Source organism: Aquila chrysaetos, chromosome 19, assembly GCF_900496995.4.
Source record: "Aquila chrysaetos chrysaetos chromosome 19, bAquChr1.4, whole genome shotgun sequence".
Taxonomy (NCBI): Eukaryota; Metazoa; Chordata; class Aves; order Accipitriformes; family Accipitridae; genus Aquila; species Aquila chrysaetos.
In genome coordinates, this window is record NC_044022.1 from 13,354,229 (window position 1) to 13,378,855 (window position 24,627).

Sequence of the window (24,627 nt, forward strand, 5' to 3'; positions counted from 1 at the left end):
TTCAAGGTCGCGTGGTCCCAGCAGTGTTAAGCCTTACAAGTAGTAAGGTGCTATTAAATGGGATTAAAAGTACCTCACTGAAACCCCATGTAATTGCATCTTGTGGTTTTTTTTTCTCTAAAGGTCAAGATATGCTATGCAAAGTATGTTTCATACATTATTGTGTGTTCAGAAGAGGGTAACTACTCTTAGAAAAAGGTTCTGAGCTGTGCTGTCAGATATTTTAAAGGACTTGAATTTCAAACTAGGGTTGGAGAACACAGGGGAAAATTTTCCTCAGCTGTGTTTTTTACAGTTAATTACTCTTGTAGGTAGAAGTTCATAATCAGAATCATGAGGCTTACATCAGTGTTCTTCTCTAGCTGAGCCATAGTTGTATAAGGTTTTGAAAGGCAAGAAGGGGTGGATGTAGAAGATGATAGATGATGATATAGTAAATCAGTCTTGCTGCAAAGTTTATTGGCTGTTGCTGCAGCGTCAAGAGCTCATGCCATTCAGCTTTGACATTTCAGCTCTGGAATTTGCTGATGAAGAATGGACTGCTACAGAGCTAATCAATTAATGGTGGATCTCCCTGTCTTTCTGATACATTGTACTCAGATCTTAGTGTCTTTTAAAGCTGTTGTTTAATTTCAGACATTGATATTTAATACAAAGGAACCTAAATCAAGATCAGCTGTCTGAACACTTGAGTTCTTCAAATTCTAAAGACAAATTGTAACGCAGGCCAGTTTCTAATCCTTACACTTATTTGCAATAATCTCTTCAGTGTATTTTTCTCTTAGGCATGAAGTGATTTTATAAACATGAATCCATTAACTGTAAATTACCACTATACTAAATCAGATTCCATGTCTCTGTGATAGATTGTGGCTTTACTCAGAGGAGCAATGCAAATGTAATTTTATCTCTAGTATATAGATGTACTTTCCTGTTGCCTAATTTAATAATCTTTATCCATACTCAAGTTTATGTAACAAAATGTTCATACAGAAATGAATTTTTATTAAGCTACATTGTTACAGCATGCACACATCTATGTGATACTTACAAGTATTAAAATTATTGGTGTAAATCCAAAGCTATTCTAAGTCCTAGTCAGAGAATGAGAAAAGAAACAGTCCTTTGAAGAGGTTCCTGTGCTTTTCTTGTTTTTGAGACACCCAGAGGAAAGCTGTTCACCTCTCAGCGTAAGCTGAACAGCCTCAAAACCCTAGAGAACATGCCACTGCGATGTGCTTGTGGTGGGTTGACCCTGGCTAGATGCCAGGTGCCCAGCAAAACCACTCTATCACTCCCCTCCTCAACTGGACAGGGGAGAGAAAATATAATGAAAGGCTTGTAGGTCGAGATAAGGACAGGGAGAGATCACTCAGCAATTACTGTCATGGGTAAACCAGACTTGACTCAGAGAAAATTAATTTAATTTATTACCAAGCAAATCAGAATAGGATAATGAGAAATAAAACCAAACCTTAAAAACACCTTCCCCCCACCCCTCCCTTCTGCCCAGCTCAATTCTACTCCCAATTTTCTCTACCTCCCCCGACTCCCAGTGGTGGAGGGGGACAGGGAATGGGGGTTGGGGACAGTTCATCCCATGTTGTCTCTGCTGCTCCTTCCTCCTCAGGGGCAGGACTCCTCACTCTTCCCCTGCTCCAGTGTGGGATCCCTCCCACGGGAGACAGTTCTGCATGAACTTCTCCAACGTGACTCCTTCCCACGGGCTGCAGTCCTTCATGAACTGCTCCAGCGTGGGTCCCTTCCCCGAGCTGCAGTCCTTCAGGCACAGACTGCTCCAGCGTGGGTCCCCCACGGGGTCACAGTTCCTGCCAGCAAACCTGCTCCAGCGTGGGCTCCTCTCTCCATGGGTCCACAGGTCCTGCCAGGAGCCTGCTCCAGCGCGGGCTTCCCATGGGGTCACAGCCTCCTTCGGGCATCCACCTGCTCCGGCGTGGGGTCCTCCCCGGGCTGCAGGTGGAGATCTGCTCCCCCGTGGACCTCCCTGGGCTGCAGGGGGACAGCCTGCCTCCCCATGGTCTTCCCCACGCGCTGCAGGGGAATCTCTGCTCCGGCGCCTGGAGCATCTCCTCCCCTCCTTCTGCACTGACCTGGGGGGCTGCAGGGCTGTTTCTCTTACATATTCTCACTCCTCTTTCTGGCTGCAGTAGCGCAGTTTTCTTTTTCCCCTTCTTAAGTATGTTATCCCAGAGATGCTACCACTGTCACTGATGGGCTCAGCCTTGGCCGGTGTTGGGTCCGTCTTGGAGCCGGCTGGCATTGGCTGTATTGGACATGGGGGAAGCTTCTAGCAGCTTCTCACAGAAGCCCTCCCTGTAGCCCCCCTGGTACCAAAACCTTGCCACGCAAACACAATATAGTGCTCTTTACGGGAATGGGGATCAGAACAGATTATAACAGCAGCTGTTGGAATCTGCTATGGGTTATGCAAACAGCTACACATCTGGGAGTACCTTTACTGAATCTTTCTACTCAGTGTAAAGGATTCAAAAGGCGAACTAGTTCCTCTCCTCGGTTCTACCTGTGGTTCAAGAAAACCTTTTCAGTCAGGCATGTATATACAATTATATATATGATTGGGTACGTACATGATTTATATATAAAAATATATATAAAAGGTGTAAATTACAGACCTCACAGTATCCTGTCTCCAACATGGGCCAAAAGCAATGTCTAAAAAACACTATGAGACTAGTGAAGACAAGAAGCCATACTTTCCTAGCTTTCTGCAGTTTACTGCAGACCTCAGAAACTTGGTATTTAGTACCAACAGTGGATTTCTGTTTGCTGAATTTGGCTCATTACCCCTTGAACCTATTGTTAACTTCTAGCACCCATAGCATTGTGTGGCAGGTTCCACATACTAACTGCACAGTATAAGGGAGCACCTCCTTTTGCTTGTTTTGGATCAGTTATCTGCTAATTTACTTACTGCTCTATTTTCTTCAACTTCCTTTGTAGGGAAGAGTTACAGGCTCTGCTTGTGCTTGTTCTTCGAAAAAAAAAAAAAGGGAGAACAGGCAGTATAAGTCATCAGCTCTCCCTCCAAGTGCTATTTAAAAACATGCCTATGTGTGGTCAAAATCATGAACATGACAGAAGGAAAATACATGCTATAGAAATGCATTATTGTGTTGCCAGATAGTTTTAAATACGTTGTTCTGTCAGTTCATTGGCATATGCTTTCTAGAGGGAAGGTGTGCGTGTATGTATGTGTGTAAACAGGGCTTTGCTCTTTCTAGGGTCCCAACCATTCTTTTGGATTCTCAGTAGCAGAAGTTCAGTAGTTGCCGTATGGTGACTCAGAGATTTGAGCAAGAGAGTCGTGCGTGAGCGGTCCTGGGGGCAGGGAGTCAGATAAGGGGACCGACTGCAAGCATCCCATTTCTGAACTGTAGACAGCGGATAGTAAAGCATTAAATACTGAGAAGATAACCTGGTCTTTCCGGACCCATGGGTTTCAACCTGTTTTCTGTTTAGTATTCATTAAAGCTAAAGATGTAGTTGCTTTCAGGGTTTAATGCAGATCAGTTGAAGGACCACCTGTCTTTTAGATTATCTGTCTATTCAATTCATCATCATCATCATAGGTAGATCATCTATCTATTCACTTGATGAGTGAATACAAAGTGTTGATTGAAAAAAATCCCTATTTTTTGCATCATAGCCTATTGTTCTGACTGGTAGAGCTCACGATATAAATATAATATGAAGGAAAACAGGGTGGTGCAATGGATGGAAGGAGAGCACAAGGAAACAACGAAGTTGTACTAAGCAATTTGGTAGACAGTAGTCTTTGTGGCACAGACTGGTATTACTGTAGGTATTTGTTAAGGAGCATTAGTCTATAGATTTCCACACACATTAACATGTGACATTAAGGGTGACATTAACAACCACTGTCACCACAAGAATCAAGTCTCCCTCTCTCCTCACTCCCTGCCACTGATTCCCATCCTCACACTACCTCCTGGCATGGGCCAGCACAAGTGTTTGCATCTGTATGATAAAATGGGTTGGAGAGCTGGGCTTAGGGTAAGCATTTTTTTTTTTTTGTTCCCCAGAAATGTTAATTTTCATTTAGATAAGCTCCTTGATTGGGGTCAGCCTGGAGATGCCTCAGTACTTATATCAGAATAACAAATGGCATGGTGTGAGAATAGCAATGAGCTGCCAAAACAGAGCAGAGGGTTGGGAGTGTTTCTGCAAGAATGCACATGAAACAACATCCTGACCTAATTTACTAAGCAGTTAGCAAAACTGCTGCACCATATAAATTATGACAGTATACAAATTAACCTGTTTAGTTGAATAGAAACCAATTTTAATCCTTTTGAAGATAAAAAAGATTGTATTTGTCCCTCCATCTCTATGGGATCAAGATTTTGTGTCACCAGATTTGATTTGGAGAGATGAAACACTGAACCTTGTCTGTAATTTATAGTTTGAAAGACAGTTTCTCTTTAAGAATCTTAGAGTTTCCAACAGGGGAGTACCAAGATCAAGTTGTTTGTATATAATAGAAGTTTACTTTGTTTGTATACAGTCTTAGCATTGGTACAAGTATCCACGCTCTATTTTAAGTGCTTTTATTTATAAGCAGTGGGACACAGCACTAAAGCACATACTACATGGTTGCGTAACATTCCAGAGATCTATATGAGAAGTGGGGTTTGCTTTTATTTGAACTTCTTGTCACTTTGTTCCTAAAGAATGCTGAGAAAATAACAAGGGCTAGCTTGTTGACGACTGCTACTTCATTACTAATGTAATAATGTTCTGTTTATAGAGGCATGTTTGTCACAGCCAGCTGTGTTTGTGTTACAACCATTATATTGATTGTGATCGTTCTAACTGGACAATGTTTTAGGTTCATTTTAAAAAACATGACCTGTTAGCTTTAGTGATTTAGTCTACAATTCATCGAGAATAGTCTTATGATAGTAATGAGAGAATAGTAATAGAAAGAAGTGACATTAGGAGAGTTAGGGAAATTTCAGTGGTGGATCTAATATGAACTAGATAGACCTTTTCAGTGGGCTCATACCTAGGTAAACAAATGGATCCTAAATTGCCATCTCACATAAAGTCAGACCTTGAATTTTTAGATTGCTAACTGCAGTAGCTTATTAACACAGAAACCCCAGTGATAATTAATGGAGAGGAGAAGCTTGCTTGAGGCAGCCAGTCACCTAGCAATTGTTATCTACAGTAGTCTTCGTGATAGCAACATCTACTGATAGTCATCTCCTAATGAGGTGAGTAATGAAAGCTGGTAACTCACTGGAGATTGTGAGCACAGCAGACTGCTTGCGTAGCACATATACTGTACAGTATTAGTAGCTCTTTAAAAGATGTGGCTTGAACTGGACAGCAAGCAGTTGACCAGAAGACTGAATTTTCGAAACGGGAAATAGTTTCCAGCACTAACAGAAGGAACCTCAAAACGAACCATCAACTGCAGTGACAAAGTTAGACACTGCCTGGTGACTGAGGAGTGAACAAGGTACAGGACATTCAATCTTGCAAAACATGAAAGCTCAGATAGACCTATACAAATTGTTTAAGCCCCAACTCCAAAGGCATATATATACCTCTGGAATTGCAGAATGTTTTACTTAATCTCAAAATGGCTATGCATAAGACTGTAGGAATAGGTACAGAATTTAGCATATCCCTTGGAATACGCTGGAGGCAGGTTGTCTCTATAAGCACATGGGAGTGAAGGATGTGATGTACTTTAGGTATTCCATATAAGAAACACCAATTAGCAAAGTGGCCAGCTGTTAAATTTATGATAAAGTCATATTTTTTATTTCATTTGCTTCTAACTTTTTTTTTCCAGTCTTGTAGCTAAAATGCTAGCCTTAATTTGAATTATTAAGACTTTTTGATCTTTGTTTGACTGTTGCTGAAACTGACAAACTTTGGAAGATCTGTTTCCAGAGGGGTAGAGGATGTAACAAAATTATGGAGTAGGCACCAAAAGTTACTTCCTGGAAAACATGTAAGGAAAGTGGAGCTATAAATTTTTTATTGAGAAGTTGGCTGTAGAGGGGAATACTGGTGTTATCAAGTGCCAAACTTAGTGAGGAGTTCCCTCTGGTGGGCGCACACCGGTATTTGCCACCTTCTGCAAGAAAGTCTGGAAAAAAACCGCTTCCTGGCTTTAAACAACCTCAGAGTAGCACATTGATCAAATAATCTGTGAAACTAGGCAATTACACTTAAGTTAAAGTGTGTTTTAAACGGTGAATGCATTCAGCATTTTTTTTATAGTTGAGGAAAAATGTTTGAGCAAGTATGTATTAGATACAAAGGAACTAGTTTTGCAGACATAGACAGACACCATTCTGAGAAAGATCAAGTACTGGAAAATAGCAATTCAGTTTTTTAGTAATGACCCTAAAATTAGACGTCAAAGCTTATATTTAAGGCTTATTGTCAAACGTTTTCAGCAGCCAGCATGAAATTATACATGTGCTCAGGATCTTAAGACCTACAAAACCCAGTTCCATAGTAGTCTTCTAAAGCTTAAAATTACATTAATCCTCAAAGAAAAGGATGATAAAAATAAAAAGCTATCTTTTGACACTCCATACGAAGCAGTCTCAGCCCGTTTCTTAGTGTCATCTGTCCTGCCTTACCATCCTATGCTGTTTAATCTGCTCTGTTTTCTTTGCCTTGCAAGTATGATATATAAAAGGTTCTGGGCTGGTAAAGCACTCTCTTCTCTCCTTTTTTATTCTTAGGAAAGAATTTAAGTCCCATTCCCATGTTTAAAAGCTTCAAGCAATCAGAGTGCTCTAACCTTTTATTTGTTGTTTCTGATAAATCTCCTTTAAACAGACTCAGTTACAGTTTTCCAGGTTGCCTTTCCTCTTTGGGCCATTTTTCTCCAGACACTGTTTTCCTAATCATTTCCCTAAACTATTCTATTTACTTGTCATTCCTGTTTCAGTGGTGGGCAACTGCTTCATCAATAATGAGCCACTGGTTTTATTGCCGGAGTGAAAGAACAGGGTAGAAATTAGGGGGCATGACAAATGAAATGAGGAGCCTGGGAAATGGTTGGCTGCCCTATGTTGTGTGCTTTCTCTCCATCAACCATTTAATAGCCACTGAACTACTTTCCAGGGGAGAGAGAAAAATCTTTTGCTATTTCCTGAAGAAAATGTTTCTCAGACCATTACCCTTCCAGGTTCACATCAACAAATGTGAACTTTTCACGAAGCTGTGGACAAGGAAGTACTCTCTAAAATTAAATTGTTTTTAACTGCTTCTGGTCAAAAGCATTTGCACAACATAATCTATCAGCTTGGAGAAAACACTTCTCAGCAGTATGTAAACAAAAAGCTGTGACAGTCCAGGTCTCAGAAGTGCCTCCAGGGCAGTCCCAGAAGACACATCAGTTTCAACCATAATTTCAGATAACAGTGTTAAAGACGACATACTTCGTACTTGGTGCTAGATGTGCATCTTCTGATAAAAAACCCCACACGAGTAGAAATACTCTTATCTGTACCTTTCAAGTGCTGCAAAATGGAATACTTAAGGGATGTTCATTATGGACTTTTCTCACTTCTAATGCAGTCATTGTCACTGATTATTTAGAAATTTTATTTTAAATGTCCACAACTGGTTTTGGCTTGTTATTTACGGACCACTTCAGCTCTAGCCTGCTTATGATTTAGCGCTGGCTTCTAAGGGTTATGGGGGAGCTGTGGATCCTTATACCAAAGTGGGTGTTATTAAGAAGCCTTTCCCATTGATCATTCCTTGATCTATTTAATGATAAAAATCATTCCAGTTAGAAAAACACCAGAAAAAGAAGCCATCTTGCTACCTGATAAACCTCTCTCTGATGCTGTATGGGTGGTGGCCCCACAAGCTCCCCTGTCTGCACTGTGCTGAGCTCAGACCTGGAGACTGTAATAACCAGCGCCCTGACTCGGTGTCCAGGCCTGTGAAATGGGCCTTTATCAACACTCAACGCTTTGCATACCTTCAGTTTGTACAGGCTCTAACTTCGATGATCAGATTCAAGCCAGGGAGTTGTCATGGTCTGTAGTTCGTTACTAGTTTCCTGAGAGAGATGTATCTTGTGAGAGCTGCATGCCTTGTGCTTTGTAGTAGTAAAGGATGTGGGACTGTTACTGGCCTTAGCGACTGACTGATAATGGAGAACTGCAGAAGAAGCATGAGTACTGAATAACAGGTTCTGAGGGGTTTGTCGTCTCTCATGAGACAGATATGTCCCTGTTAATAATTTTCAGCATCAAATTTTAGACAGTAGGGCTAGGAGAGACATGGACATCTTAGCCAAATCCTCTCCACCAAGCAAAGTCAGCTGTCCCCTAGCCATTCCTACCACTTGTTTATCTCAGCTGTTCTTCCAGATCTCTGGTAATGGACAACCCAAGTTTTACTCAGATACTTGTTTCCAGACGTTCACTGTCTTTACCTTTAGAATTTTAATCTAATCTTCATTTCTACAGCCTATCACTTTCTGTCCTGTAGCATGGCATCGCATAGAGGTTCAGACCATGTGTCTGTCTAAGCTCACATCCTATCTCTGGTTGGACTTAATATATATTATTTAATTTTATACATGTTACTATATATTTTATATATATCAATATGTAATTTTATAAAATACATGGCTTGAAAATTACATATATTATTATGTTATATACTACATATATTGTTATATTTTTTATATAGGTATATGATGAAGAAGAGTAGAAGAATAGAACATCCAAATAATTCTCTTTCCCCTGAAATATTTTCTCACCATCAGGTTTTAGGAACTTCGGAGCTACAGGTTGCCTACCAATCCCAGACCTGAATAGAGATAAATTATTCCCTTCTTTTTACAGCATTGCTTTGAACACTATCTTCTTTCAGTCTTGTCTAGATTAAACGAAACCTACTTGTACTTCATTTCATGTCTTCCAGACCTTTGATCAACTCTATAGTCAATCTCTAAGACTAATTGCAGTTGGTCCGTATTGTTCTCGAAGTGCAGGGCCTGTGACCACAAGTTACCCCTTCCAAACTAACCTAGGCCATTCCCATCTTTTAATGGGTGCTTGCTTTTTCTTACTTAGGTGCAAAATCTTTTACTACTTGTTTTCAAATTGCATAGCATTTATTTCAGATCAGTTCTTGTCAGGCCCAATCAAAATGCTAGCCTTGCTTTCATCCTGTTTTCAATTCCTCTCAGACTAAGTTCCTATGCAAATGTAAAACATGAAGTTTCTATTCCATCATCCATCATATTTAATGAATATATTAAATAATACCAGATCTAAGTCAGATTTTCTGAGCAAATTGTCTTTATAACCTTGGATTGATAACTACAGTTTTCCAACCAACTGTGGTCCCTCTTCATAATTTCATTCAGCCTCCTTCTCTAGTTTGCTTGTTAGAATATCATGTGTGACAGCATAAAAAGCATTACTAAATACCTGTAACATATATTTGGATCCCTCCTGGTTCACACGGCTTCTTATTCTCTCACAGAAGGGAATTAGATTGTTTCAAGAAAATTTATTGTTGGGTGTTTGGTGTTGATGGTCTTCTTTGGTATTACTTCTTATCTGATCTTCTAGTTAATTACTAATTATTGACAGTTTACCAACAGCATATGAGAATTTGAAAATGATTGATTTAGTTTATGTTGGCTTTTTTCTTTTTCTTTTTTTTTTTTTTTTAAAAAAAGATCCGTGGCCTCTCGAGTTTTCTGGAAGCTCACCCACAGAGGTGATTCAGAGGTGATTACTAATGGTTTCAACATTGTTTCAACTAGTTACTTGGGTTTCAACAAGCAGTGGATACTATTGTCACGCTTAGTAATTGGCCAATTTTCAAAATTCTTTAACTTCAGGATATTGAGGAGCTTGTGATTAAGGCAGTGTAGCAACCTAACTACGTTCTCCCTTTACTTTGCTCTGAGAGTATTTATCTTTATGACTTTAACATTTTTCTTTAGGATGCTGCCGGCAGTCTCAGCCCCCTTTTTTCCTTGCCATGCTTCCAGCCTGTAGATTTGCATTGCTGGCAGTATACATGAGTACACATTTATTTTCTTTTCATAAAAACTACATTATGTCTGATTTTGCAATTAACATACGCAAGTAAGGGACTTCAGTGTGGTGTCTCTTGCTAAAGCATGGTCATGAAGACGGAAGCATAATTGGATTTTGTGAGTTTATATGTTCTCATTTCCTAAGAAGTTGTATAGTCTTCTTCCAGAGGTAACAAATTCTTGAAGGTAAGCCAAACCTGAAGTTTAAATGAGATAACAGAGTACTCTTACACAGTAAGTTTAGAGTATAATAAACCCTTTTACCTGAGTAAAGGAAAAAAGAGGAGGAGGCTATCCTGTCACTATGCAAGGTCATTCGGCCTCTAGCAGCTATTGCAGACTCTCCTAAAAAGCTTTTTACTTTGGGTTATAATGCTGTGGATGCTCACAATTGTTTCCCATGCCCAAACTTTCCCAGCTCCACAGCTCTTCATAATGAAAGTCTGTGTCCTCAGAGGGAGTTGAGGGTTGAAGTCAGATCTTTCAGCACAGTTCTTTCAGTTCACAAATCAGAGACTCACTGTCTGACACCTGATTAAGGAAAGTCAGCAAATGCAGAAGACTTAGCTTTGGCTCACAGAGGAATATGTAATGCCTAAACAATTTATTGGATGTAAATGCACCAGAAAGATAGCCAAAGATGTACATTTCAACACAAAATAGTTGCTAATCATTTTACTGCAAACACTGACACATGGGATTACTGTATAGTTTAGGAAGGTGCACTTGAGCAGGTTTTTGTTCTGTGGCAGATTTAACTGCATGGACATAGCAGGAAATGAGATGAGCTTGATTTAGCTCAGCAAAATGAAGGTTAAGAGGGGATATGACTGCTATGTGTTTTTGTGTGCAGGTAACCATTGTCAGAGGAAAGTGCTACTTAATTTGAAATACAATTCTGGTTCCTGAAAAAAAAAAAAAAAAAAAAGATATAAATTGGCCATTATTAAGTTTAGGCTGAAAATTAGATGAATGTTTCTAACTGCTAGAACAATCAAATCCTGGATTAGTCTGTCAGTGGAATTAGTGAGAGAAAATAAAATTCCAGCAAGACAGCAATTTCCTTTAAGGCAGAGTCTGATATTTTAATGGGAATTGTTTGAGACAGTATCTGTACTTGTAAGGGACTTGACTCCGTCATCCCTCGGTGGTCTATGTTCCTACTAAATTACACACATTTAAGGAGACCTTAATCTCACTTTATCAGCTAGGATTCTTTTTTAAACAATGAAAAAATGCAGGTGCTCCACATGAAAATTTATGCTATCCTAAAATAAATATTAAATGTAGATAGGAGAATTGTCTCTCCTGTATCTACAGAGTAGGTGAAGATGACTATTTTATACTAGAATCCTACTGTTCCTAAGGTAGAAGTGGGATGAGTGGAATACCACCCTATATAATTCACAAAATCAACCTTATTAAGCTTAAAGTGGAGAATATGGTAGAGACTGTGTGACCCCTGCTGCTCTCTTGCATTTAATTTCTTATTTTGTAGAACTCTTTCCTGTAACATGGTGTCCAAAATGATGATGGTATTCCAGGCTTGGCCATGCTGGTGGCTCTTAAGTAATAAGTAGTAATAAGTATGGTCATTTAGATCGCATTTCCCACAAAGTGCATTAATAATCTGTTGTAATGAACAGTTATTCAGTAGTCTGGGAAGGTTGAGGTTTCAAATGGCTTTAAAACTTATGTGGCCAGAATCTGTGACAATAGGTGCTAAGATGGGCTTCTTTTTGATAAAAAATGGACTGAAAACACCATAGTAATGGTGAAATAAATGTAAGAACATCAGAACATAGCAGGACTGAACATACTCTTCTGGATCATCAGATTCCTTTCTCTGTTCTTGGAGGCAATCAAGTATCTTACACTCTTCTTAACAAACTCCTGAATTATATTTGCTGTGTGTATCTAATTAAGCAGAAATAATAAAGTAGAACAATTTGCGTTCTCTGTTACTATTAAACATACTTAGATTCTTGTGCTGCAAGAACCAGTTTTAATTACAGACCCTTAACTTTAATTAACTGTAATTGCAAATGGGCAAAACAGGAAATTTATTTCATACGTATAAAGTATGTTGATGCAGGGAAAATTGATTACACTGAGATTCTAGGGTTCTGCATCAGACATGCTACAGTCCATCAAACAGTGCAAAAATCATCTATTTCATTCTGTAATAAGTTCTGCTCCAGAATATGAGCTGTCTAGGGAACATATGTACTTGATCTCCCATTTAAGCAATTATTTTCTTCTAAATACAGGCAAGGAAAGAGGAAACTGGACAAACAAGCTAATTCCAAGTATTCTTCACTAGCAATGATTACTCTTTGTTTTGATAAATCATACTGAATGTATTTCTGGAATAGAAATATAATCAGTTTCTGTTATTTGAAAAATTAAGGAGAAAGTATTTAATGAACTGCAGTTTTTGGCTGGTCAACTGAAGTTGTTAACATCTCAGGAAAACATAATGACTGTGATCCTGTTGAAGGGTTTGTTTCCTTGTATAAGGATCAAATGGTAGCAAAATAATTTTATACTGGATTAGTTTTGCAGGGCGCATAAAGATATGTATTCTAAATCAATTATATTGTTACTGTCAGTTTAAATAAGATCTGAAGCTACACTGAATGCGTTTTTATTTTTTTGAAGGTGTTTTAAAAAATTATTATTTTATTTTTTATGGGCTGAATTTATTGTCTGTTCAAATAACTTCAGTATAAATTATTTAAATGATGTTTAGCAGTAAATGATTGCTGCACATATCATGAAGAAGGAAGCAGTTCAAGATAGATATGGAATTTGCCAGCATGCTGCTCATTAGGGCAGTTTTCTGCATTTCAGATTATTGTGCTACTGCAATTCAATGATTAGTTTATTCAAAACTGAGAGGCCGATGGGTAGCTAAGAAAGCTGGAAAACCTGTTTCCTATGAGTAAAAATTCCCCCAGTCGCTCTGCACTTGCAAAGGTGATAGAGAGCAGCCTTACAATGACATCCGCCAGCTCCCTCTGTAGCCTTGGATGCAAGGTTTCAGGATTGTGTGTCCAGTTGGTTTAATTGTAGCCCAGGTCAGTCTTCCTTCAATGTAGGTAATGCTTCACTCTGCTGGGGACCTTTGAGGTCTGGGGACAGACCTTACTGGTGAAAACTGAGGCAAAGAGAGCATTGAGTACCTCAGGCTCACCTGTGTCCTTCATCACTGGGTCCACCAGTCTGTTGGCAGCATCCAGCAACATGGCTTTTTGGATAGTAGATATTAGCAGGAGGAGCTTTCATGTACACAGTCACTACACACATGGAAGGAATAGGAAAGAAACTAATGGAGTAAGGATTGAGGGAGATAGACCCATGATAGCAGTTGGAGCAAAACAACAAATGTTTCTTAAAACATAGTGGTTTGGGTCTTTAGAATGAATTGTGGTGAAATAAGGTAGAGGCAGCACGGATGATCTGGGGATTTCTAAGGTGAGAGATTCTGCAGTGACTTTTGTTGGAAGATGGTCATCACATCTTAAAGTCTGAAGAGACTCTGGAGGGGGAAATTGCAGTAGCCATGATGAGAGTTAGTAGGAGTACAGATAAGGACACTTGTAGCAGCTGATATGCTGACATATGCTTGTGTTAATTCAAATCTTTCAAAGCCTTTCCTCTTCTAAATGTAAGAAGTAGATTAAAGATCAGTACATGATAGACACTGGTTCCTTTACTCATTGCCTGCTTCTGCTGCCAGTTGAGTCAGCTGCAAAACTCACATTGAGAAAATATTAGCGCCTGTGATGGCTTTTATTGAACAGAGCAAAGAACTATGGACGGGGCTTAATACTGCATAGCTTCAGAACTGATCAGGATATAATAGAATTTTTTAGTTTAATTTCATTAATTGGACTGGAAACATGAACTTACGTAACGTGATTAAGCTGCTGTAGAACATGTCCTGCTATTGCATTTCAGCTGGAGTTGTCTGACTCCATAGCAAACACTGAAAAGAAGTACCATTCATTTGAACAATGAAACTTGCATTTTACTATTGTGATAGTGGTTACATTTGAGATGAAAAAATTTAAAGAGAAACTGAGCAACTCCAAAAAAACCTGATTGTAACAGTTTATTCAAGTCAAGAGCTAAATTGCACAGTGGCTTCTCAGATAGAGGTGGATGTTTTCCTCTTTTGCTACGCAAACTTGCTTAGCCCTGTGGAATCCAAACAGCATTATTGCTCCTACTGTGAAAGAGGAAGGAAAATGAAACGCAGGTCAAATATAAGTCAAATAAGAGGTTGACTATATAATATCAAAGCAATCTAAATGATGCAAGCACAATTATATCTACATATAACTATTACATATAATAATTCATTTAATTATTTGGTATTTTGTAATAAATAGTTTTTCCAAATCATTAGTAGAGAAACATGTCTTCTTTCAAACAACAATATTTAAATGCCAGCAAGGCAATCTTTAGTTTTATGTGTAAATTAATTTTGAAAAGAAACTTCTTTATTAGTAATAAATAGAAATCCTATGAACTGTGGAAGTGTAGCTCAGGAAAAAAGCTATATGCTTTTTATTTTATATTTCTCCTAGTTTTCCTGTATATATATGTTGAATCATGTAAGCTTGCTATATTTTTCTAAACTGAAAAACCATCTCAAAAGTATTCCTTTTTAAAGTAATAATTTTAAATGTCACCTTTCTTATCATATTTCATCTGCAAATGCTCTTTTTGACCAAATCATGCTTTATTCTACCTACTTGTTTAGGGCTGCCTCCTATGATGATTTTACTAGCTTCTTGCATTTATACACTCAACTACAGAATAGAAAAAGTGCAAAGCAGTATGCCTCAAAGAAACAACATGATCATTCATTAAAAGTTCAGGAGAAGAAAAGAATCATTAAAACAACTTTTCTATATCTTATTGACGACTGTCCAACACAGATATACTTGGTTTTTAAATATCTACTAAGAAAGAGTAGCAATTCACAATTCACTGAACTGCCATGACGTCACATTTGTAGAAAGTCTTAAAAGCAGTACAGTCAAAGTTTTTGTATCCATTTTTTATACATTTGTTCTTTTACATTAGAGAAACTTTAATTTTTATCAGTTAAGCTCTAAAAGCAAACCATGTTTAATTAAATTTGGTAGAAGCATACATATACAAGACGGATAACTATACTATGTATTGTTTGTTTTTACCTTAGCTCTAGTTCATTTCACTATAAAAATGTATTTTTTTCCAAGCATTGCACGATTTGGATATACAAAGGCAATGGTGAATGAAAACCAGTTCTGATCAGTTGATCAGAATCAACTAAACATTTTTTCTCAAAATTTTATGATTATTACACTGAGCCTTTTTTTTTTTTCCAGGAAGCTATAAAACTCAAGAAACATGTAGCCTGATTAAAACCCTCGACTGTAGGATTAACTTAATTGGGGTATTTAAGTCCTTTATTTTTTGAGAACTACCTCTGTTGTGGAAATTAGGGAACTTGTCTCCCTATGGTCTTGCTATGGTCATCTCTTAAGAGTTTTTCAGTGCATAAATCTTAAAACTCAGCAGGTTTTAAAATTTCCCTTACATTCTTTTCTTTCTCATTTTTCCCCCTCATGTTGTCTTTAACTTCCTTCTCTTTCCTGTCTCCCAGCTGATTTTCACCTTACCAATACAATCTCATATTCCATGTTTGAAGAAGCTTTTCAGAACCACATTACAGTCCTTTAAGGTATAACTTTCAAAACTGGAGAGTCTGGCATTTGCTTTCTCTGCTGTGATATCCCCTTTCTATCATTTCACCCCTGTTCCAATTTAGCACATGCATTTACGGTAAAACACTTGTAGATACATCAAAAGACTGTCTTCTGTTTAGTGAAATTCAGGTTTTGGTACCAATCTTGTCACCAATGCCGGTAACATTTTCATTCTTAACATTCTCTGAGGAAGAGAAGAGGATGGAATCTAACTTTATTCCACATCATGAAATGATAGACGTAGTCCAAACTAAGGCTGTAAACTTGCCATTGTAGCATGGTATTAGTACTGTCTGCATATTGAACGATGTTACAGTTGTCAATTTTTATATATTCCACATTACATACCTGTGATTATCTTGCAAAAAAATTGTCCTTATAGATTTAAGACTTTTGCAATTTGAAGCATTTCCAATGCCAAAGAGGACTGTATCTCTGGAACTGAGAAGGCAAAAGGCAAAAAGGAAATTTATACTAAAGTTAAATATAAACAATCTAGAAGATTTAATATCTTGTAATGTTACTTTTTGTGAAGACATTTTGAGTCACAATGGACTGATTTTTTTACTGTCATTTAAATACTTAAATTCATATTCATTAGTATTTAATGAATAAAATATTGCTCATCGTTATTATTTTGTGGGAAATACTGAAAATAATGAAGTGTATTTGAGGATATGTATGTAAAGAATCATTAAGCTACCATTCAAAAAGAAAAAAACATGAAGTTGTAGTGAATATTATGTAGTTTAGCAGAGTAATTCTAGGAGATAAAATTATTTGCAATTGAATTTCTATTGAGGATTGGAATCTTAGTTGACTGAAATAATAGAGTAATGAATTAGATTTTCTTCTTGTTAAAGAGCATGTAGCATATTTTGTAACATCCCTCAGCTAACTTAGCTTTGATATGGTTCAGTTTATATTTTAATAATTAATAATTATCAATGAAGTAATTCATTAATATGAGAGGTGAGGAATGGCTAAGGGTTTCAGTAGTAGAAGCAGAAGAATGGACAACATTTCAGCGCTATCATGAAGCAAGAATAGGCAGGTTTTGTTGGCAAGCCACTGAGTGGAGGAATAAATAGGATATCAAGGTTATGAACTGTAGTAATGAAAAGGATGGTGGAGATGGTGAGTAATGGATGTTGTACAGTGTAGTCGATACGCTTTTATCTTGTTCAGATTCACTTTATGACTGAGCATTCAATTATAGATGTCAGAAAAACATCAGCAGGGTGAAGAGGAGAAAACCAGATCCAGAATGTAAGTTAGATAATTGCTGAAGTAGTGATGGGGGTAAGAATAATAAGAGCAAGTGAAGTCAGCCTGCCTGCTTTTCTGAGGCAGAAGGGAATTTAGAACATTCCCATGTTTGTGTGCCCTGCTGTCCTGTGCAATCCCTTGTCCCTCATCCCGTGACTGCTGACTCCTTTCACGCCATGACTTGTCTTCACTCTGAGCTGTCACTTAGCACCAACATAGACCAAGTAAAGAGCTTTGGATGAATGGCATTCTGAGGGGATGGTGGCTTTCAGAAGGGCCACCTGAGGGCACCTAGGCTCATGTGGTGTCACTGGGACGACTCCTACCAGGTGAGCAGATGTGGGCTATTCTCACTCCCTTGTGCTGTTGATACCAGCTGTCTCTGGACTGAGGCAGTCATTGCATGTCATCACTATTCTCCAGGTCAACTTTGTATTTAAAATATATATTTAAACAATGAACTGGAGATCTGATGTTCTTTTTTTTTGATACCCAGCTGTTCCAGTGAAGGCCTTCAAAATATCTGCTAGATCTAGCAAAGGTGTCAGGAGTACATTCATCCAGAGGAAATGTAGTTTCACTCTTGAAGTAGTTTTCAAACTTAGCTGAATGTTGGACATGTTCTTGTAAGCAGAAAGTGAAATCTTAGCATGTAAAAATGTTATAATGCTTTCTTCTTTTCTAGGTTAAAATAAGAAGCACTTTTTTCATGAAGTGATCATACATATCAGAGGAATGTGTGGGATACCAAATGATGATGAGAAATTTGGATAGAAGAGTGCTGGAAAAGCAGAGAGGGGGTTTCTGTGTAAAGCTGAGAAAGAACCTTACCTTTAAAACTGTTATGCTACCAATGTAACATGAATTACAATCCAACTTCACTAAAAATTATGCAAAAGCAGTGGAAGACAAAATAGGGAAAAAAGTGTAGTCTTAAATGATGATTGACTAGGGCTTTTTCTTCATGTTGAAATAAAGTGTAGCTGGCTACTGATTCCAGGGCTGTGTAGCGACAGTGATTACAAAATGCATCAGTGTCAGGGTTTAGGGTCTCCCTGCTGCATTAAAAATACACAGCAGAAAAATGATTAAAATATTTTTATTAATTATTATGTAAAATGGATATGCCCTTGCATAAAACAGACCTAATAATTTCTCTATTTCCACACAGCCGAGGCAACGAGAATAGACTAGCGCTACGACGACAGACCATTCTCCGGGAGAAGGGGAGGAGGCAGGCCAGTCGAGGGCCAGCATATATGTTTAATGACCACTCAACAAGTCTTTCTCTTGAGGAGGAGCGCTTTTTGGATGCAGCAGAATATGGAAATATTCCAGTGATTCGGAAAATGCTGGAAGAATGTCCTTCACTCAATGTGAACTGTGTGGACTATATGGGGCAGAATGCCTTGCAGCTGGCAGTTGCCAATGAGCACCTGGAGATCACAGAACTTCTGCTGAAGAGGGAGAACCTGTCTCGGGTTGGGGATGCCTTGCTTTTGGCTATTAGCAAAGGTTACGTTCGGATAGTGGAAGCCATCCTAAACCATCCCGCATTTGCTGAAGGCAAGAGGCTTGCATTGAGTCCTAGCCAGTCAGAGCTCCAGCACGATGACTTCTATGCGTACGATGAAGACGGCACACGGTTTTCCCATGATGTTACACCGATCATTCTGGCCGCTCACTGCCATGAGTATGAGATTGTCCACACTCTGCTGAGAAAAGGAGCTCGGATCGATAGGCCACATGACTATTTCTGCAAGTGCAGTGAATGCAATCAGAAACAAAAGCATGACTCTTTCAGCCATTCTAGATCCAGAATCAATGCCTACAAAGGTCTGGCCAGCCCTGCTTATCTGTCTTTGTCCAGTGAGGACCCTGTAATGACTGCCTTAGAGCTCAGCAATGAGCTGGCTGTGCTTGCCAACATTGAAAAAGAGTTTAAGGTGAGTAGAGGGATACTGATTCTGACAGACAGAATTGCAAAGTTCAATCAAAAGTCTTTCTCCCATTCCTTGAGCAGTAAGAGATCAGCATCATTTTCATAAATCAGCAGGATAACATGGGAAAATATGTAATTGTTTAATGAATGGAAACTTTAAATCTTTGGGAATGTCTTATTGCTGTGTGCTGATTGTAATTCACGCTGCTTATGTAGAATGTGCCAGTGAACTCATTTTCCACTTTCTATCAGGCAGGATAGTAAAGAAGGCCCTTCAAACCCACGGGTGAAGCTGGCTTAGGACAGGGGAAAGAGGAGACTAAAGTGATACAGTTTGGTCACTTACGCAAGACAAATTGCAGGATTCTATTAAAACCTCATGCATTCTCATTATTTTCTCATTGTTGGACTGAAAGCTTTCTCACTCCTTGTAATGTTTTGCATTTATTCCCAAAAAGGACTCTAAATAATGTCCTTCTTTTTCTTTTTTAATGTACTGCTTTTCTCTGGTATTTCTACTCACCTGTTCCTCTTTTTTACTTATTTGTACTTAGTTATATGTGAACTCTGTGAAGTTAAAGAATTTTTCAGTGTTATATAGAATTTTTCATGTTTCACAAATGCATGATTTTGAAAAAAAAATTAATAGTTGAGACCCCGAGATTCAAGGCCCCTTGGATCCTTGAAGCATGAGTGTTCTTTGGGTTTGGGGGTTTTTATTATGTAGATACAATGGTGCACAACCTACAAAAACATTTACCACAGTTTATTTTTCTTAAGACAGTAAGAATGTAAGCTTTCTGCTCTGAGTAAATGCAAAGTCAGGCCTTGTGCAAACATTGGCAGTGTTAATTATGACTTAGATTAGCTAAAATCCCTTGGACTGGGTTTACTTTATGGGAACCTGTTGAAAGCAGATGCTACTATATGATAACTACTGTGACAGAGCAAGATATGTAGAGTTCACTAGCAGGAGATGAAACCCCTTCCAAAGCGGTAATAGAATAATTTCCAACATTGTGTTAGGAAGAGTTTGAAGTTGCCATGATCAATATTTAATGTTAATCTTCTTAGCAGTGACACAGTTCGCAAGGCCGTGAACCTGGTTCTGCTCAGCCAACCTGAGCTGACATGCTGCAATTCTGAATGAATTACTACTGACTAGTGCTTATAGGTGTATCTTTGTGGCACCAGTCTGTTGAAAGAAGCTGAAATATTTCTTGGAGAGGGAAAAGAAGGAGGAGGAATGTGTAAGGGGATCTTAAAAACAGCAGCTAAACATCTGGAATAGGAGCAGAGGAGAATTTTTATTTTGTATCAATAAGACAAAATGTTGGGAAGAGCATTTCAGCTTAATGCAGAGGATGAATGTCTGCCCCATGAAGTCCCTAGCAGAAATCTGACATTTCATCCACTGCTTTCATGTACAGTTCAGAGAAGAGTATTTTAACCACATACTCTTGTTTCTTTCTCTTTAGCAGCTGCTGAAGATGTGAACAAAAGCACTTGATTAACTTAAAGGGGAGTAAATTTAGAACAGAACAGAAAAACATTTTTCATACACCATAAATGCAGCCTGTTAAGTTCACAGCTATGTTGAGATAAATAGCACGTCTCATTTGTAGGGACTGTATAGCTCCGTTTACTGCAGTTGGAGCGACACAAGCTAAGATTATTATAAAGATAAATAAAATCATCATCTGGAACAGTCAGCAAGAAGTGTCCTTCAAATGTATGCTGCAGTACGCAACCGGTGAGATGAACTGGGAGCGCAGTATTGCCCCTGCTGCCGCCAGGGCACGGAATGGAACACACGGGTGAGGAAAGGTGGGCTGGTTCAGAGAGCAAGCTTCTGCAGCTTCCCCTGAAGTGCTGTGAGGAGATCCTTCCTCGGCGTGACCTGGCTCATCTCTGAATTACTTCTGGTTTTTTAGTTTCTCTTTTGTCTCTGTGCCTTCTCTAAAATTAGAGCTCCACTTCAAGTGTAGTGTTGTATAAAGAATTGCAACAGAGATTTTGAGATACTGTCCCGCAGCAGAAACAGGAGGCTAGGCAAGAGACAGAGCAGCTCCATGTTGCTGGGTGTTAATCAGCCAAGGTCTGCTGGGGATGTACATACTCTTTAGAGTAGAGTGAAGGTGAATAGGAGCAATGAGGATCAGGAGCACAAGGCAACACGGAAATTTAACTCTCCCTTAATTTAAAGTTATACCAGGAGCAGGCAGTTAGCAACATAAGGTCTTTGGGGAATGTTTTTGTAGGTACTAAAATTATGTGGTCATTTTGGATAAATATTAAAGACCATGGAGTACATTTATACGTGCATTGACGAGAGTTAACATTTACACTATTGATAAATTATAACATTGACCATATCTAGACAGGCTGGGGCCTTGACTGAGAAGTACCAGGCTTAGGTTCAGTGCATGCAGTACAAAGATTGTGTGTACAAGTTGCAGGAAATGGACGCTGTCATCTTTACTGAGTCTGGGCTTGTTTGTGCTCCTGCAAGCTCATATCCCTACTTGCAGCAATTTATCTAAAAATTGTTACCCTCGCTTTATTTCAGGAGTTTGCTACAATTATCCGGATGGTATAGTCCCTGCATAAAAATGTGGTTTTCATAAAAATGTGTTACACATGTTAGTGTAATAAAAAAAAGTATATTTTTAGCACATAGATTAGCTGGACATGGCAAAGCTTTAGCTCCACCTAGGGTTTGCCTGAGCTGTTTAAAGTATTTCAAACCTTACCTAAATGAAAATTGAACTTTCTGGTAATACACTATTTTAAGTCACCTATTTTATAGTGCTGACAGGGTATTGTTGCATCGGAGCTCCCTAGTGGGTGCCTACAGCACCACAGATAATTCCCAGGTCTTTCTCAGAGGCAATGGAAGGGGTTAATCCTCAACTGTGATGCTAGTTGTTTCATGACTATCTTATAAATTACTTCTCTCTCCCATCTTACACCATCAGTTAATGTTAGAGATAACACTGACCATGGAACTGTGATTCACACAAAATAGGAAATGCTATAATCAGCAGAAACCACTATCCTCTGGAGTAAACTCCTTTCTTTGCTTCAAACCTCTGTAGTGGTATCATCTAGCATTACATGCCTGTTGCATTTGGTTGCAGGTATTGTTTTTACAAGTGTTTTAGAGGATCATTCTTTATTAGGAGTAAAACCAGAAAAAGGTAGATGACTTCTGAAGGAAGACTAACTGGACAGATGTGTCAAGCACAGTGTAGCAATATTTCTGTACCAAGCAAACAGCTAATTCAGACTTCCTGAGTAATTCTGAGATCTTCAGGATTTTCTGAATGCCATTTAATTTAGCTTTTTATGACATGGCTAAGTGTGCAGCTTTACAAGGTTTGATATTATATATAATGTTTTTATTTTGGGGGATTGTGCTCATATTTTCTGTCATCTAAATTGTTTGCCAACCTTAGAGCTAATATCTCTACTATGTCCCTAAGGATGTAGATGATATCTGACAAATGTTGTCCTGCAGAGATGTGGCCTGGAGTTTTGAGAGGGACAGCTGTGGCCCAGTGCTGTTCAAAATGGATACGATTTGCATTTAGTACAAAGTCCATTGCAGCTATAATGGCAACAGACTGTTTTATTGTTTAATGGGATGGAGTGGAAAATGTATTTTTAAATTAAACATAGGTATGTTACTGTTTGCTGTAAATTAATACCCCTAATAAGGTCATCTGAGTTTGCTTTTCTGATGAGAAGCAAAATTCAATTTATCACCTCAAAGTCTGATTTTCTGTTTGTTTTCATTTACACAATCCCCATTACAGAAAACGGATCCCAGTCTTCATTACAGCTATTGTCAGCTCTCTTAAAGAAAAGGTAACACCACCTTTTAGAGAAGAAGAACTGAGGCACTGAAGGAGTAAGAGCCACCTTTGTAAGGGGAATTATGTGTTTACCTACCTACTAAGATGCCTAAATCGAACATTTAGGTCCCACTTATATTTGCAAGGCACTTTGAAATCTGAAATCCTCGTATAGCAGTACCTGTGTTTCTGGTCTTGGCCTCTACAGCTCCCTAAGCAGGGCCAGGATGTGGTCTGGAGCACTGCTCCATCTCATCTCTGGGGTTCAGCGTCAGCCTCCGTCCTGAGAGCATTTTCATCCCGGGCACAGTCTGGGGGACAGCAGGAGCCTGTGCTGGTCACAGGAGCCTGCCTGGAGAAGGCCCCTTTCTTCTGGGAGAAACAGCTGTGGTGATGCTGTCCTGCTCTCCTGGCCATGCTCTCCTGCTTACACGGTCAGAGGTAAGGCAAATCATAGTCAGCTGAGGTTTTCAGCGTGACCGTGGCCTGCTTGCTCCCTTACCTGGGACACCAAGACAGTCTATGGCTGCTCCTACCAGAAAGGGCAGGTGACCCCTCTCGGCAGCAGCCACTGTCACCCCTACCCCTCCTGTCATTCCTCTGCCACCAGCATCTTGTTCCCCTGCTTCCTCATCCCCCCCAGCGCTCACCCCAAATCATCACCTTCCATTTGCGGGGTGGGAGCAGCCAGTGCTGCCCCATCATCCTTGGTGTGGCAAATTTTAGCAAAATTGTTTTTTTCCTAAACTGCTGAGGAGCCCTGAACCAACGTCACATGTGTAAAATAAAGCACACGCATGCTTTATTTCAGAATTAAGGGCTGATTCTTTTTAGAGCCTCCAACTGTAATTTAATTGCTAACCACCTTCCCAAGTCTCCCAGGACTGCTTTTTTAATTCATTAAGTTTACAGTTTGCAGTAAAGGAGAACTCATGGAGTTATCTGTGTGCCTTTGGCCTTTTTCAAAAATAAGTCAAACAAATTACCATGTTCCCTTGGCTCACATTAATGACAAGAGACTTGTGAGACTCTGGGGGAGGGGGACCTTCCTGTGCATGTGTGACAGAGAGACACTGAGACATGAGAAGAGTGTATTAATAATTTTTGCTGTCACTACACATTTAAGTGGACCAAGGAGACAGGGGACAAAAGGCACGCCGTGCAGTAGTCTCTGCAAGTTAACACACCTGATTTCTCAGAAACAAAGTTGTGTGACTAGAGCTACCTGCCCTTTGTTCAGACCCTGACAAATCTTCACATAGCGGTTTAAGACATTATCATCCCATCTGTCCTCCATAACCTTCCCTGAAAGGATAAATTCTTCGTAAGGGAATACATCTCAAGACAGCAACCTGAACTGGAGCAGCGATGTACGTTGCCTTCAGCTTACTCTGCTGTGTTACTACCATCTTGTGCTGAGGCTGGGGTGGAGGTGGTGATGCTGGGCACCGCTCAATTCCCCAAAGCTCGTTTGCTGTAACCTGACTGCTGAGGACATTCCAGTTCAGGAACCACCACTGATCACAGCTGTGGCAGTATTTCGCAGGAGGGGAAGCTGGTTTATTGCATTTGCAAATGAGAAAATAAACTGATGGTGTTTATGGATTAATTTACTGGGTGCTAATATATACTGTGATACCATGTATAAACCTAAATTCAGAAGGGATAATTCTGCAAAGCATG

The 24,627-nt window shown here is 39.1% G+C and overlaps 1 protein-coding gene across 1 annotated transcript in view; it reads left to right on the forward strand.

Moving 5' to 3' along the window:
* The window catches only part of TRPC6 (transient receptor potential cation channel subfamily C member 6), a 108,021-nt gene that overhangs the window by 46,515 nt on the left and 36,879 nt on the right, over positions 1-24,627 (forward strand). Inside the window, exon 2 of the mRNA XM_030043152.2 lies at positions 18,317-19,091. Coding sequence (XP_029899012.1) covers positions 18,317-19,091 — 775 coding nt within the window. The remainder of the gene's footprint in view (positions 1-18,316; positions 19,092-24,627) is intronic.